Source organism: Cucumis melo, chromosome 5 (assembly GCF_025177605.1).
Source record: "Cucumis melo cultivar AY chromosome 5, USDA_Cmelo_AY_1.0, whole genome shotgun sequence".
In the NCBI taxonomy this organism is placed as follows: domain Eukaryota; kingdom Viridiplantae; phylum Streptophyta; class Magnoliopsida; order Cucurbitales; family Cucurbitaceae; genus Cucumis; species Cucumis melo.
Window position 1 is genome coordinate 21,130,709 of NC_066861.1, and position 15,121 is coordinate 21,145,829.

Below are 15,121 nucleotides of genomic sequence, written 5' to 3' on the forward strand. Positions count from 1 at the left end.
CAGGGCCTTTTGATAAGTATACACAACAAAGCGGTGCCCTAATAAGTAATGCCGCCACTTCTCAACTACTAAAACAATCGCCATCAATTCTCTTTCGTAAATAGAATTTTCCCCAGCTACATCAGATAGTTTCTGACTGAAGTACACAATTGGTCTCTTATTCTGTGATAAAACTGCACCAAAACCAAATCTAGAAGCACCAGTTTCTATTTCGAATGGCAATTGGAAATCAGGTAGTGCTAGAACCGGCAATGTAAGCGACTCAAATGCCTTGGTTGCTTCATCTATCCAACAGAAACTGTTTTTCTTTGTCAAACGCGTTAGAGGGGCTGCAATTGCTCCATAATTGGCTACGAAACGTCTATAGTAACCTGTAAGCCCCAAAAAACCTCGTAGTTGCCTCACATTTTTTGGAATTGGCCACTCCAACATAGCTTTAATTTTCTCCTGATCCGCCTCCACCCCTTTTGCTGAAACCCAATGACCCAAGTATTCTATTCTATCTTTTGCAAACTGACACTTCTTTCGATTAGCGAAGAGATTATGCTACCGCAGTAATTGAAACACCTAGGTGAGGTGCTCCAAATGGGCTGCCACGTCTTTCTTGTACACCAGAATATCATCAAAAAATACTAGCAAAAATTTACATAAGTAGGGGCGAAAAACCTGATTTATTAGCGCTTGAAATGTCCCTCGCTAGAGCGCTCTGTGAGACCGAATGGCATAACCAGATACTCCTAATGGCACTCATGTGTTCTGAAGGCTGTCTTTCTTACATCTTCATCACGCACCTAGATTTGATGGTACCCAGATTTCAAGTCTATTTTAGAGAAAATACTCGCTCCATTTAACTCATCCAACAACTTATCAATCATGGGGATAGGAAACTTATCCGGTATAATAGCTCGGTCTAAAGCGCTATAGTTGATGAAAAACAGCCATCCCCCATCCTTCTTTTTCACTAAGATAAACGAACTGGAAAAGGGGCTGATGCTAGGACTTATAATGCCCGAAGCTAGCATGTCGTTCACCAATCTTTCAATTTCATTTTTCTGGGCATGTCGGTAACGGTGTGGCCTCACATGAATGGGATCCGTACCTTCTTTCAACTGGATCCTATGGTCGATTTGTCGCATCGAGGGCAGTCCGTCGGGAATATCAAATATATCACTGAATTCCTATTGGAGTTGATCAAATTCAGGTTGGAACTCTTCCACTGAATCTATCGCTACTAACTCCTGGTCAGCCTTCGGAATACCCATGGCTCTAAAATCAACTAAAAATCTTTGATCGTCCGATTGCCACATTTTAACTAATACCTTCAAGGATATTTCCGTTCTGGTCGGCAAAGGGTCCCCTTTCAGGATTACCTTAGTGTCCCCGACAACAAAAGTCATGGTTAGGGCCTTCCAATCCACTGTCATGGCGCCTTGCTTTCGAAGCCACTACATCCCAAGCACCATATCCAAGTTACCCAGTTCCAACGGCAAGAAATCCTCTACTATGGTTAATACTGGCAGACCCACAATGATGCCCTTACACATGCCTCAGCCTTGCACTGCCTTTCCGGATCCCATAACCCCATAATTTGTTGTTTCAGCCATGGGTAAATTAACTCTCTACCAGCTTCAAAGAGATAAAATTGTGGGTGGCTCCACAATCCACCATGATCACTAATTCTCTGTCTTCCACGGTTCCTTTTACCTTGAACGTATCCGGTGTTGTCAATCCCACAACCGAGTTCAACGATAATTCTACTACCGGACTAACTTCAACCATTTCTTCTTCGTGCGTGTTGTCTTCCCTCTCAGTATCTACTAAATCGTCTGCTACCACGTAAAGGCGGAGCTCTTTGTCTTTGCAGCAATGACCTTTGCTAATGATTCGTCGCATCGATAACACAGCCCCTTGTCACGTCGTGCTTGCAGCTCAAAATTCGTCCACCTTTGAAAATTATTTTCTCGTCGACCACCACTCCCCATTGCAACGTTCCGTGAGTTGCTCGAATAATTCGAATTCGTGGGAATCCTCACGGCCAACGTCACGATTTTAGTCGTAGGAATTTCCAAATTTTTTGGTGCTTGCTTTTGGGCTGATTTCCCATCCTTAGCGTATAGGCCTTGCGAAGCCCTAACTATATCCGGCTTCTCTTCAGCTAATCAGGCCGCGTTCATCATATCCTCCAAGCCCACGACCCGCATTGCAAATACTTCGGTTCTAATAACTGGATCCAACTTGTTCGTGAAGGTCCCTACCAAAACGTCCTCAGCAATTTCTGATAACGGCGCCGATAACTCTTCAAAGCGCTGCAGATATTCTCCCATCGAACTCTCTTGTTTTATCGCCCAGAATCGCGCGCAACTCATTCCATGTTCCCTATTATGAAAACGAATTGTACATTCTCTTCTTTAATTCCTTCCACGATCAGAAACGCTTCCGAATCTCTGCCCAACGAACCAACACAGCCCTTTCCCTTCAATATTGACTATCGCGATTTTCAACTTCTCTTGCTCATTCAAAAGTGTTCCGCTCTATAAATCCAACCATCTGGGTCTTCTCCGTTAAAAACCGCATCTCCAGTTTTTTAAATTTGATGCGATCTTGCGCTGCCCCTGTTTCTAAATTCAAAGAGGTTTCTCCTTCCTCGTCTCCTTCAACCAAGTTATCAGTTCAAATTTTCCGCTTTCCAGTGCTTACTCTGGTCAGTTTTGATCCTCTCGACTGCCTCTAGTGATCCTCATACATTTTGGTTAACATGGCGTGCATTCTTTCCATCGTCTTCTCTAGAACAGGTATTTGTTGAAGCTCTTTTTTAATTGCTTCGATCTTAGCTTCCAAAGCATCCAAGCATTCTTCGATTAGTTTTTGCATCACTTTCTTCCACCTCCTCAAGGTGTCGACTTCTCTGATACCAATGCTAGGATCACAATAAAACCTGCAGGATATCAACCAACAAACACAAACACAATAGGAAAATACCTATCCAGTTACTCAAACACAACAATATCAAAGGAGAATAGATGGGTTACAATCTATATTCATCACTCACAAAACACCCGAAAGTTAAAATGGTTGCAGCCAAATAAGAGGACTGCCCTCTCCCTATAAACAGAGTTCATCCAGAATACAAATTCTCCTAAAGCTGCCACGTGGAACAAGGGACCACTGACATTCCTAACAACCATATTGTCTAGGTTGCAATTTCCTTCTTACCCCTCCCATATGTTTTAGTAATTGGTGGCCTAGCATGATACCTAAAAATATTCACATTGCTTTAGAGTGCCCTGAGTGGAAAACAGCAATTGTGGAAGAGATGAAAGCTCTTGAAAAGAACAAGATTTGGGAGATCTGTACTCTCCCTAAGGGACATAAAATCGTGGGATATAAATGGGTGTTCACACTCAAATACAAAGCAGATGAAACCCTTGACAGACACAAGGCTAGTTTAGTTGGAAAAGGGTTTACTCAGACCTATGGTGTCGATTACTCTGAAACTTATTCCCCAATTGCAAAACTAAATACCTCTAGAGTCCTGTAATCTGTTGCGGTGAATAAAGACTGACCTCTATAACAACTAGATGTTAAGAATGCGTTTTTGAATGGAGATTTGGAAGAGGATGTCTATATAAGCCTCCTCCAGGGTTTGAAGTCTAGTTTGATCATCGGGCTTGCAAACATTAGAAATCCATGTATGGACTAAAACAGTCACTGAGAGCATGGTTTGATATATTTACTACCTTTGTCAAGTCTAAAGGGTACAGTTAAGAGCACTCTGATCACACTTTGTTTACAAAAGTCTCAAAGGCTTGAAAGTTCGTCGTGTTGATTGTTTATGTTGACGACATTGTTTTATCTAGGGATGACATTGCTAAGATCATCCAACTGGAAAAGAAAATGGGTGATGAATTTAAAATTAAAGACTTGAGGAATCTGAAGTATTTCCTTCGGATGAAGGTAGCTAGATTAAAAGAAGGTATCTTCTATCTCAGAGGAAGTATACCCTTGATTGGTTGACTGAGACAAGTATGTTGGGATGTTGTTTTGTTGATATTCCTATTGAACTCAACTGTAAACTTGGAAATTCAGGTGATATAGTTTCAATTAAAAAAGAAAAATATAAGCGTCTTGTGGGATAATTGATTTACTTGTCACATACTAGACCGGATATCTCCTATGCTGTGAGTGTCATTAGCCAGTTCATGAAGGCTACCTATGAGGAACACATGAAGGCAGTTAATAGAATCCTGAGGTACTTAAAAACAACTCCTAGTAAAGGGTTAATGTTTAGGAAGACCGACAGAAGAGCCATTGAGGCTTATACTGGTTCTGACTGCGCAAGGTCCGTTGTTGACAGGAAATCCACCTCCAAGTATTGTACCTTTGTATGGGACAATCTTTTAACCTAGAGGAGTAAGAAGTAAAGGGTTGTGGCCCAAAGCAATGTTAAAGTTGAGTACAGGGCTGAGTTTGGGAAAATGTGAGGAAATTTGGCTTTACAAAGTTTTATTTGACCTTCATTGGGACTATGAGGTGTCGATGAAATTATTCTATGATAATAAGGCAACTAATAGCATCACCAACAATCCAATTCAACATGAAAGTACTAAACATGTGGAGATTGATCGACAGTTCATTAAATAAAGACTGGACAATAGTAGCATATGCATTCCTTACATCACTTCAAGCCAACAAGTAGCCGGTGTTCTCACCAAGGGGCTTCTCAGACATAGCTTTGACTCATGTGTTAGTAAGTTGAGTCTCATTGATATCTACGTCCCAAGTCGAGAGGGAGTGTTAGAATTAGTGGACTTGTTCCGAGCAAAGATTTACCCTAATTTGCTTTACTTTTTTATGATAAGCTTATTGTCTATAATTATTTTCCCCTTCATATCTTTTGTTCCTATGAAAAAATAAAATAAAAGTCAGATCGTGGTTTTTCTCTTAGTACTCAAATTCCAAGTAATTCGATGTCTATTTTCTTTTATCGCTTTAAATACCCTCCCTTGTCTACAACAAAAGCACGGGATGGTCTGATGGACAAACATAACATGGACACAGTAAAATGTCAATTGTTTAAGAGTCTAGAACATATGGCGAAAACATATTTATTAAAATTTTCTTTTGTTAACAATCTCATTAACTAGACATAATGTGGACAGACAGTAAGGTATTGGGTAGAAGTTTAGAACATAAACATAACATAGACACATTTATGAAAGTATGAATTGCTCAACTATTTCTATATTTTTCATGTTGTTTCATTTAGCCTTTTGCACTCACCCTCGATTGCGGCAGCTGTAGGACATTTTGAGTCTCATAGGAACCTCTCCAAAACCCCTAGCCTCCGAAATCCTAAACCCATGCCTCCATTAGTCCTCCAACCACCACCAACCATCGTCATCTGTCCTCAGCCTTCAGCCATCAACCTCAGGCACCATTTTCCATCACCATCCTATCATTTTCTACATTCTTTCTATCGTAGCTTTAGACTACACCAAAAGCTACACCAAGGCCAACTGCCATCACTACCACCTCTGACTTGTTTTTTGTCGTCCCTGCCATCTCCGACTACCGCCTCCACCGTGAAGCTCAAATAAGGCCTGTTTTGTGGGTTTCATTCCTGTTTTGCCATTTTCTGTGAGTTTTTCGGGCTGATTTTCCGAGTTATGATGGAAGTTCAAAGTGGTTGCGTCCAAAATACCTATTTTCGTGTTTGGTTCAAGGAGAATGAGTTTTTTGTGGAAGATTGAGCTACAAACAAAAAGCCTTTTTCTTTCCCTTTTGGACCCAATTCCTGATGAACTGCTACCGATAGAACATATAGAGGTACCTTTTATTAATTGTATCATATGGCTGAGGAAACACAATGTGCTCAAGTTACAAGGTTGAGTGCTTGTCCTTTGTTTCCTTCCTAGATACCATCCAAATTTTCTTAAATAGTAGAAGTTTGTGATCTCCAATTGAGTAAAGTGGGTTGAATTTGAATGCTCCTTTGCACTTTGATTTGGTGGCCGTCTTATGAGTTGAAGCTACACTCTCCAAGATTATCTATTTCTAAAGATGGTCAAAAGTTGTTGATGCGTAGTTTGGGCTCTTCTTCCCTCAGTAAGCCCTCTTTGCTTGGTTGTTTGGTTGTTAGTATAGTCTTGCAGCCTTTCTCCATGTGCGTCTTTACTCAAGATTGGTTGGCACTCAAGTTTCAGTTAAAGTTTTGGTTTGAAAGAATTCAACAGTCTACAAGATAAACCTCTTCATCGGATTGCTCCCTTTGGTTTGGCATGGGTTCAAGCCTCTTCGCATTAAATCTGTATTGATTTTATTTCTCCTGCTTAGTCCTTTTCTTCTTTTCTTCTTTTCTTCTTTCTTCTTTTTGTATTTGAATATTCGCTTTAGTATTTTGGATATTTTTTTTTACTTCTCTGTACTTTGAGTATTAGCCTCTTTTCTAATGAAAAGTTGTTTCCAATAAATAAACTGGAGTTAGTTTCTTGTTTATTATTGTAATTTTACTTGATTAATTTAGAACTTCCATGAACGTCCACATTCTATCTTATTTTGTTTCCATAACAAAAACATTAGAAAATAAGAACAAAACGATCCAAAGTTGCTTGTAGCCTTGAATTATTCATGCATCATCTACAAAACCCATGACTGAAGGAATTAAAATTTTAGTTTCAGCAAATAAGATGACTGAAACTTAGTAAATGTCAATATATATGAATATGTTCGTGTTACATGCAGCATGCAATTGCATCAAAATAAACAAAAGCAGCTATCAGTTCTCATTATAAAACTGTATATGTGTGTGTAATTATTATTATTACTATTATTATTAAATTTAAAAAATAAAAAACAAATAAATAAATATGTTATAACTTACCTTTGACCAACAGTAAATGACATCCATCAAATACGGCCTAACTGTTGATTCCACATATTCTTCCACATTTATATCCAACTTGCATTCATGTTGTATCTATATGCAAATAAAACATGTTTGCATCCGGAAATAAATTAAAACGCCCATAGAAAATAATACAGTAGGTAGTTAGCAGTTCAAAACCTCAGCAATTCTTCTTGCACTATCTTGGAGTTGCTGTAATGGTCTAGCAAGCTCGGTTCTTAATTGAATCTGCTCATTTGACTTGTCTCCTGGTATAAAACAACTTGCAAGGGCTGCAATCTGGTGGTGATCTAGGTCATTGAATGTGCCTGTTAAGATTTTGACAAAATATAACTTTTTTTTAAAGGAAACATGACTTTTCATGATATAATGAAAAGAGACTTAACATTTAAAAATACAATGAAATGAAAGAGAAGAAGAAAAATAACAACAAACTAAAGACTTAAAAAATATACAAAAAGGATTTAGAAAGATAACACCAAGTATTGTTTCAAACCAAAATTCCGGCTGGAATTACTAAGACGGCATAAAACCACAATTAATGATACTTAGTCTCTCCAGAAAAAACTTCAAAGATGCTTGAAACCCAAAAATAAGCTGCTGGAAATCATGATAAAGCAGTCTCCTGAAAAAGACAGCCCATGCCAAAGAGACCCCAATCCAATGAAATGCAATCGAGCCAAATGAGCAACACCATACCACCGAGGAGATCTCAGACTTAGGGACAAATTAGCCAACTAAGAATCAAGCCAAAAAGAAATATAAGCGCCTAAACCAAATTTGTAAACGGCAAAGCCATCCACTTGGAGTCACACTCTTCAAAAACATGCCCATAGTCTTCTAAGACTTAGACCAACCTACCCAGACACGAGCCGAATCATTTCATAATCATTTTTCCTTTTCTCTGGAAGAAACCCTTGATGGGAAGGTGCAACAACCCCACTAAACTATCTTCAACCCATTGTAAGAAAAAGAAATAGATGAAAACTTTTTTCTCAAAAGTCATATCTTCCAAAACCATTTCCCTCTAACCAAATATATAATAAGAAATTCTAATACAGCAACTTTTGGCTTTCGTCTTCAAAATGGAGAAGAAATTCTAATAATTGGACTATAGTCCAAGGGTATTTGTGAGGATAGGTGAGAAGGATGGCTAGGCAAGGAGGAAAAATAACTGAAAAGGCTTTTACCTCTAAAGTTAGTTAGAATTGTGCAATTAGTTCATAATCTGCACACGTAGCTTTTATTTGCCTTTTTTCCTCTGCCTTATCCTGATGTACTTCTTTATTTTTATAATTTATATTCTACTAGTGTTGTATGGACGTGATGAGAACGCTAAGGGGTGTTAACTTAATTGAGATGTCCGGGTGCATCTCCTGATCCCTAGGTCACTTTCTTTGTAGTCATAGTAACTCTTTTATTTTGAGTTTTCTATTCATTAATAAAGAGACAGTCTCCTTTTCAAAAAAAAAAAAAGAAAAAAAACTGAAAAGGCTAATCGAATGAAGGTGGGAAGGAAGAGTAGGGGAGAGGAGATAGCATTCTTACCTTTCAACTGAAGACCAAAGGGATACAAAAATGGCACTTTTTAATATAACTTCTCTTAATATAAGAAGTTTGTCATTAATTTTAAAACAAAACAAAACAAAACAAATACAGATTTTGTGAAATAATCTAACAAATTAACGCTTTCCAGTTGACTTGAATTGAGAAAGAGAATTTTTGCAACAATTGTTGACATTGAAAATTAGAATCTCTAACCTTTTGGTCGAGGATACAATGTTAACCGAGTCATGATTGGGTTCACAGAAGATAAATAATTATAGAAGAATAATAGATTCTAAGGGGAACAAAAGACCAAGCAAAGATACAAGACAAATATTATCTACTATCTGGCTTCAAAACTACAAATATGAAGCAATTACTTTCAACCCAAATTTCCGGAAACATGCCCTTGGCCACAAGATCTTGAGATTATCCCACAGACCATAAACCAAATATGAGAACGCCTAAGCCTAAGCACACTTTTTGGAAACATGAAGCGCCTAAGCACACTTTCCAGAAACACAAGAACGTCTCACTTCAAGAAGTGAGGAATCCTCAATAAGGCACATGGAGGAACATCCTTCACTGCAGGTGCCTCTGCGCCTTAAATTTTTCTTTTTTCCTTTTATCTTTTAAAAATAAATCAAATAATACTTTTTCAGAAAAAGTTTATTTCTCTACTCAAAAAAATATCTTAATTTTCCCATTGTGCAGCTCACATAAAGATCCAATTTTTTCACTCCTCATTCTCAAGCTCCGGAAACTATTGTTTTTTAGTGTGCCTTGTTCTTTTAAAATTGATTGAAATATTTACAATATATAGTCATGATATCGTAAACCTGAATTGGAAGGTCAATTTACGAGGTTCACTTAACCATCAAATCTTTAAATAATCAAAAACGAATAATAAATAACGTGAATGAAAATCAGAAAATATGCACCTTAACTCACCATTAAACATTAATTCAGTAACAAGAAGCTCGTCTCCTGTGTCAATCAAGCAGGCTGCACGCCCCTTCAATTGAACAACACCATCTGCATCAATGTGACCAAGCTTTTTCAAGACCCTAGAACGATTCTTCAGTTCATCACGAAATTTTTGAAGCTGCATATTAAAAATTCAAAAAAAAAGAAAAAAAAAGGAGTAAAAATCAAAACATGAAAGAAGTATTGTTCAAAACCAGGTCTAAATTTGATAAGCATGGCCAATTCTTTCGTGTGTGCTTCCAACTTCTCCACAAAACTTTTGCAATTTGATCGTACAAAATTATGCAACGGTAAAACTTGTTCCTTTTTTTTCTTCTTGTGAGCGTGTGAATGAAATTACAACTAGAGCTCAACTCCAAAAATTTGACCACCCTAACAAAGAATACAATATTTTCCCGAACTAGAGCAATGAAGGGCTGAATTACAAGTACTTCTAATATACTTAGGAAACAAGACAAGAAATTCTTCAGTCATGAAATGTTAAACAAACATCAGTCATACCTGGGAATCACGCATTTTGGTCTTGAGTATTTGAATTTCATGATTAACTTCTGCTTTCCTCTGAAAACATTTCATCTGGTCCACTTCACGTGACTGTGGCAATTAATGGGGCAATAAATGAAACACTTAAAAGAAAATTTTATGCCAGTACTCAATGATATAAGAGAAGTTAAGATCATTTTACATACCTTATGCAGAGGGTGAGCGTATAATTTCCGCTCAAGTTCCTCGATCTGTTTCACCAACTCAACAATTTCTGGATCTTCTATATTCATGTCCTAAAAATGAGCCAAAAGAATATTTTAAAATAGAAAACCAGCCAAAAGAATTTGAATTGCCATTACAGTTTCTACCTCGATTACATGCTTAAGTAAACATAAAGCACCACATCTATAATGAAAAAAAAAAGAGTACAAGTTCTATTAAAATGCAAGATATACAACAAAAACTAAATTACTTATTTTTTAAACAATAATAAAAAACTAAAGTTTATCTATTTGTAACTCCTTTGGATTGGGGCACCTTTACCCCCTTGTAATTTCATAGATCAACGAAATCATTTCTGCTATATACATTGAAAGTTAAAAGTTAAAAAAATAATAAAAAGGAAAAGAGAATTATTGTAAATAACAAAATTGTTCAAAATATTTACTAAATATAGCAAAATTTCAGATTCTATCAACAATAGACACTTATAGAAGCCAATCAAGTATGATAAAAGTCTATTAAGTGTTATCATTAATAGAATCTAAATTTTTGCTATATTTTGTAAATATTTTAGTTCATTTTGCTACATTTGAAAATGCACCTAAAAAGGGAATGAAAATAGTGCTTATCAACATTTATATGGCACTGGTAGTTTCTACTGCATTTGGTTCGAAGATGGTAAGTTCTTCATAGAAGATGTGGACACTATGAAAAGACCTTGCCATTGGTCTGGTTCGTCGATCGAATTTCTGAACTTCTACAAGAGCATATCAATTCTTTCTTCATTCGGAGAGCCCAGGATGATGGTTGACGAAGCTTTGATGTTAAAAACGGTTGAGATGATTGATTTGCCGGCATTGCCTCCGAAAGCTGATCAGGATGAGAAAGCTAAAACTCAACAGGCCTCTGTTTTTGTTTCAGCAAAACAGAACACACCTCAAATTCAGAAATTCTCCTCCTTTTGGGTTCACAAGAACAAAGAGGTGTTTAGGGAAAACTTCAGCAGCCTGTGGGTCATTACTTAACTGTTTCTGTTTAATGAATGGGAGGATCCTGCAAAAACTACGGAGGATTATGTAAGACCTCCCATTATTAATGTGTATAAGAGGAAGGGCAAGAAAGGAAAGTTACAAGACAGCAAGGAGGAAAGAGAGAATGGAAATGAAATAGTGGGTTAGTGGAGCAGCAAGTGGGCCCTACAGGATAATCTTGTTTGTCCTATTTGGCCAAATGTCTTATAAATAGCAAGGGGAGGGTAGTATTCTAGGTATGAGAGATTTATGAAGAATGTTTTGGCAAAGGAGAGGGATTGGCGGCTGAGGAACCCTACCTTAGCCTAGGAGAATAGGTTGGTTTGTCCTTTAATGTTTCCTTTGTTTTATTTCCTGGTTATTTCTATCATATATCTTGTATCTACTGTTTTTGGCAATATAAATATATAAACACAGAGTGCTGCCTCTGTTTTTGCCATTGAGTTAGTAAAGGAGTATAAGAAAGGAGTGAGAATCCTCACAATTGGTATCAGAGCCTTCTCAAACTGGGAGTGATAACAAGACTGATGGCACAGCGACAAATGGAAGAAAGATTAGAAGGAACGGAAAAGGAGGTGTTGAGCCTCAAGGAAATGATGCTGGAGATGAAGAAAAGTATGGACAGATTGGCCGATGAGTTGAGAGACCAGTCTTATAAGAAAAAGGAAGAATCTAGCACATCCGACGGGTCCATTATGAAAATGAAAGGAAAGATGGAAGAGACAAATGTAACCGGAGAAATACATACTCACCAGATAGATCGAAGCAAGTATAAAAAGCTGGAAATGCCCATGTTTCTGGGAGAAAATCCAGAATCCTGGGTTTACCGGGCAGAGCATTTTTTTGAGATCAACAACTTACCAGAAGCAGAAAAGGTCAAGGTGGCTGTGGTGAGCTTTGGACAAGATGAAGTGGACTGGTACAGGTGGAGCCACAATAGGAGAAAGGTGGAATCGTGGGAAGATTTGAAGACCAGAATGTTTGAATTCTTCAGAGATACCGGACAGAAAAGCTTGGGGGCTAGGCTAATACGCATTCAACAAGAAGGCTCCTACAGTGATTATGTTAAGAAGTTCGTGAACTACTCGGCACCTCTCCCACACATGGCCGAAAGCGTGCTCCGTGATGCTTTCTTAACTGGCTTAGAACCTGCGCTTCAAGCTGAAGTGATGAGTCGACACCCTCAAACACTAGAAGAATGTATGATGGCAGCCCAGTTGGTGAATGACCGTAACTTAGCACTCAAATTGGCACAAGCAGAGATGGGTATTATTGAACCAAAAAGAAGCGAAACTGCTGGTAATAAGGTGCCATGGAACAACGATAAAGGGATTATGAGGAAAAATGAGTTCCAAATGAAGCAAATAACTATACCCCTCAAGGGAAGTTATCAAAAAGGAGAGCCCCCCGTTAAAAGACTATCTGACGCCGAATTTAGAGCACGTTTAGACAAGGGTCTCTGTTTTAGGTGTAATGAGAAATATTCTCATGGACATCGATGCAAAATCAAAGAAAAAAGGGAGCTCATGCTCTTTATCTTGAATGAAGAAGAAAGCACCGAGGAAGGGGAAAGTTCAGAGGCACCAAACACAGGACCAGTAGAGATCAATCAGTTGGAAGGGCCAGAAGAAACTATGATAGAATACCGAGCCATCACCAGTTTGACAACCAAGGGAACTATGAAGCTGAGAGGAATAGTCAAAGGAAAAGAGATTATTGTATTGATTGACAGTGGGGCAACTCACAATTTCATTCATCATGAGCTGGCCACGGAAAGGAAAATCCCCATCAATAGAAACACTCAATTTGGGATTACTATTGGCAATGGCACAAGTTGTAAGGGAGAGGGCATTTGCAACAAAGTGGAAATCCAGCTTGAAGGGCTAAGAGTAGTAACTGACCTGTTGGTAGTGGGACTGGGGACAATAGACGTGGTGCTGGGAATGCAATGGTTGGATACAACAGGCACCATGAAGATTCATTGGCCATCGTTGACAATGGTCTTTTGGAAGGAAGGAAATAAGGTGGTTTTAAAAGGAGACCCGGCTTTGATAAGAGCAGAATGTTCACTCAAGACTTTAGAGAAAACATGGGAAGCGGAAGATCAAGGTTTTTTGCTTGATTGGCAAGGGTATGAGATCGAAAATGAGGGAGCAGATAGCAAAAACACGAGCCAACCAGGCGAGGAAGAGGGATTACCAATGATTCAGTTCTTACTCCATCAATACTCCGATGTGTTTAACAGTCCTACCACTCTGCCACCAAAGAGAACCATCGATCATCGCATACTCACCATACCAGGGCAGAAGCCAATCAATGTCCGACCTTATAAATACGGCCATCAACAGAAAGAAGAGATAGAAAAGCTAGTCATCGAAATGCTGCAGACCGGAATCATTAGACCAAGTCACAGCCCTTTCTCAAGTCCAGTGCTGTTAGTCAAGAAAAAAGATGGGGGTTGGAGGTTTTGCGTAGACTACAGGAAGCTGAATAAGATTACAATAGCTGATAAGTTCCCCATTCCGGTTATTGAAGAACTCTTGGATGAGTTACATGGGGCCACGGTGTTTTCCAAACTAGATTTAAAATCAGGTTACCATCAAATCCGAATGAAAGAAGAAGATATCGAGAAGACTGCGTTTAGGACGCATGAAGGCCACTACGAATTCTTGGTGATGCCATTTGGTCTAACCAACGCACCTGCCACTTTTCAATCCCTCATGAATCAGGTATTTAAGCCTTTTCTCCGGCGTTGTGTTTTGGTTTTCTTTGATGATATACTAGTCTATAGTTCGGACATAACGGAGCATGAGAAACACTTAGGGATGGTGTTTGCAACACTAAGAGACAACCAGTTATATGCTAATCGCAAGAAATGTGTTTTCGCTCACTCACAAATACATTACTTGGGCCATATTATCTCAAAACATGGAGTAGAGGCAGATCAGGATAAAGTTAAATGTATGCTACAGTGGCCGAAACCCAAAGATGTGACAGGTTTAAGGGGATTTTTGGGGCTGACGGGCTACTATAGACGTTTTGTCAAAAGTTATGGTGAGATTGCAGCACCCTTGACTAAACTACTGCAGAAGAACGCTTTCAAATGGGATCAGAACGCCACCCTTGCATTTGAAAGTCTGAAATCTGCCATGTCTACCATACCCGTACTCGCATTGCCCGATTGGTCTTTGCCCTTTATGATAGAAACTGATGCCTCAGGTAGTGGATTGGGAGCAGTACTATCCCAGAACAGCCACCCCATAGCATTCTTCAGTCAGAAATTGTCTACAAGGGCTCAAGTCAAGTCCATCTACGAGAGAGAATTAATGGCTGTAGTACTATCCGTGCAAAAGTGGCGGCATTATCTTTTAGGAAGGAGATTCACCATTATGTCAGACCAAAAAGCTCTAAAGTTTTTATTGGAGCAGAGAGAGGTACAACCACAGTTCCAAAAGTGGTTAACCAAGTTATTGGGATATGACTTTGAAATTTTGTACCAACCGGGACTCCAAAATAAGGCAGCAGATGCACTTTCAAGAATGGATCATTCAATAGAATTAAAGGCGTTGTCAACAACAGGCATTGTAGACATGGAAGTAGTTACAAAGGAAGTCGAGAAAGATGAAGAACTCCAACTCCTAACCCAACAGTTGCAGACCAACCCAGCATTAGAGGGAAAATACTCCTTAACAAATGGCACGTTAATGTATAAAGGAAGAGTGGTGCTGTCCAAATCATCTTCAATTATACCCAGCCTCTTGCACACTTTTCATGATTCTATATTTGGTGGCCATTCAGGATTTTTGAGGACTTACAAGCGGATGAGTGGTGAGCTGTTTTGGAAAGGTATGAAGGAAGACATTAAGAAGTATGTTGAACAGTGTGAAATCTGCCAAAGAAATAAGAGTGAAGCAACCAAACCGGCAGGGGTTCTACAACCATTACC

General features: G+C 38.6%; 1 protein-coding gene across 5 annotated transcripts in view; it reads right to left on the reverse strand.

The window, feature by feature from the left end:
* LOC103492231 (DExH-box ATP-dependent RNA helicase DExH10) overlaps window positions 1-15,121 on the reverse strand; it is a 48,598-nt gene that overhangs the window by 22,662 nt on the left and 10,815 nt on the right. For all 5 annotated transcript variants that reach the window (XR_538229.3, XR_007820726.1, XR_007820727.1 and 2 more), the window contains exons 10-14: window positions 10,126-10,215; window positions 9,938-10,030; window positions 9,401-9,554; window positions 7,064-7,212; window positions 6,881-6,976 (exon numbers count right to left, since the gene is read on the reverse strand). Coding sequence is in view for 1 of the 5 variants with exons in the window: in XM_008452523.3 (XP_008450745.2) it covers window positions 6,881-6,976; window positions 7,064-7,212; window positions 9,401-9,554; window positions 9,938-10,030; window positions 10,126-10,215 (582 nt within the window). In the remaining 4 variants the exon portion in view is untranslated. The remainder of the gene's footprint in view (window positions 1-6,880; window positions 6,977-7,063; window positions 7,213-9,400; window positions 9,555-9,937; window positions 10,031-10,125; window positions 10,216-15,121) is intronic.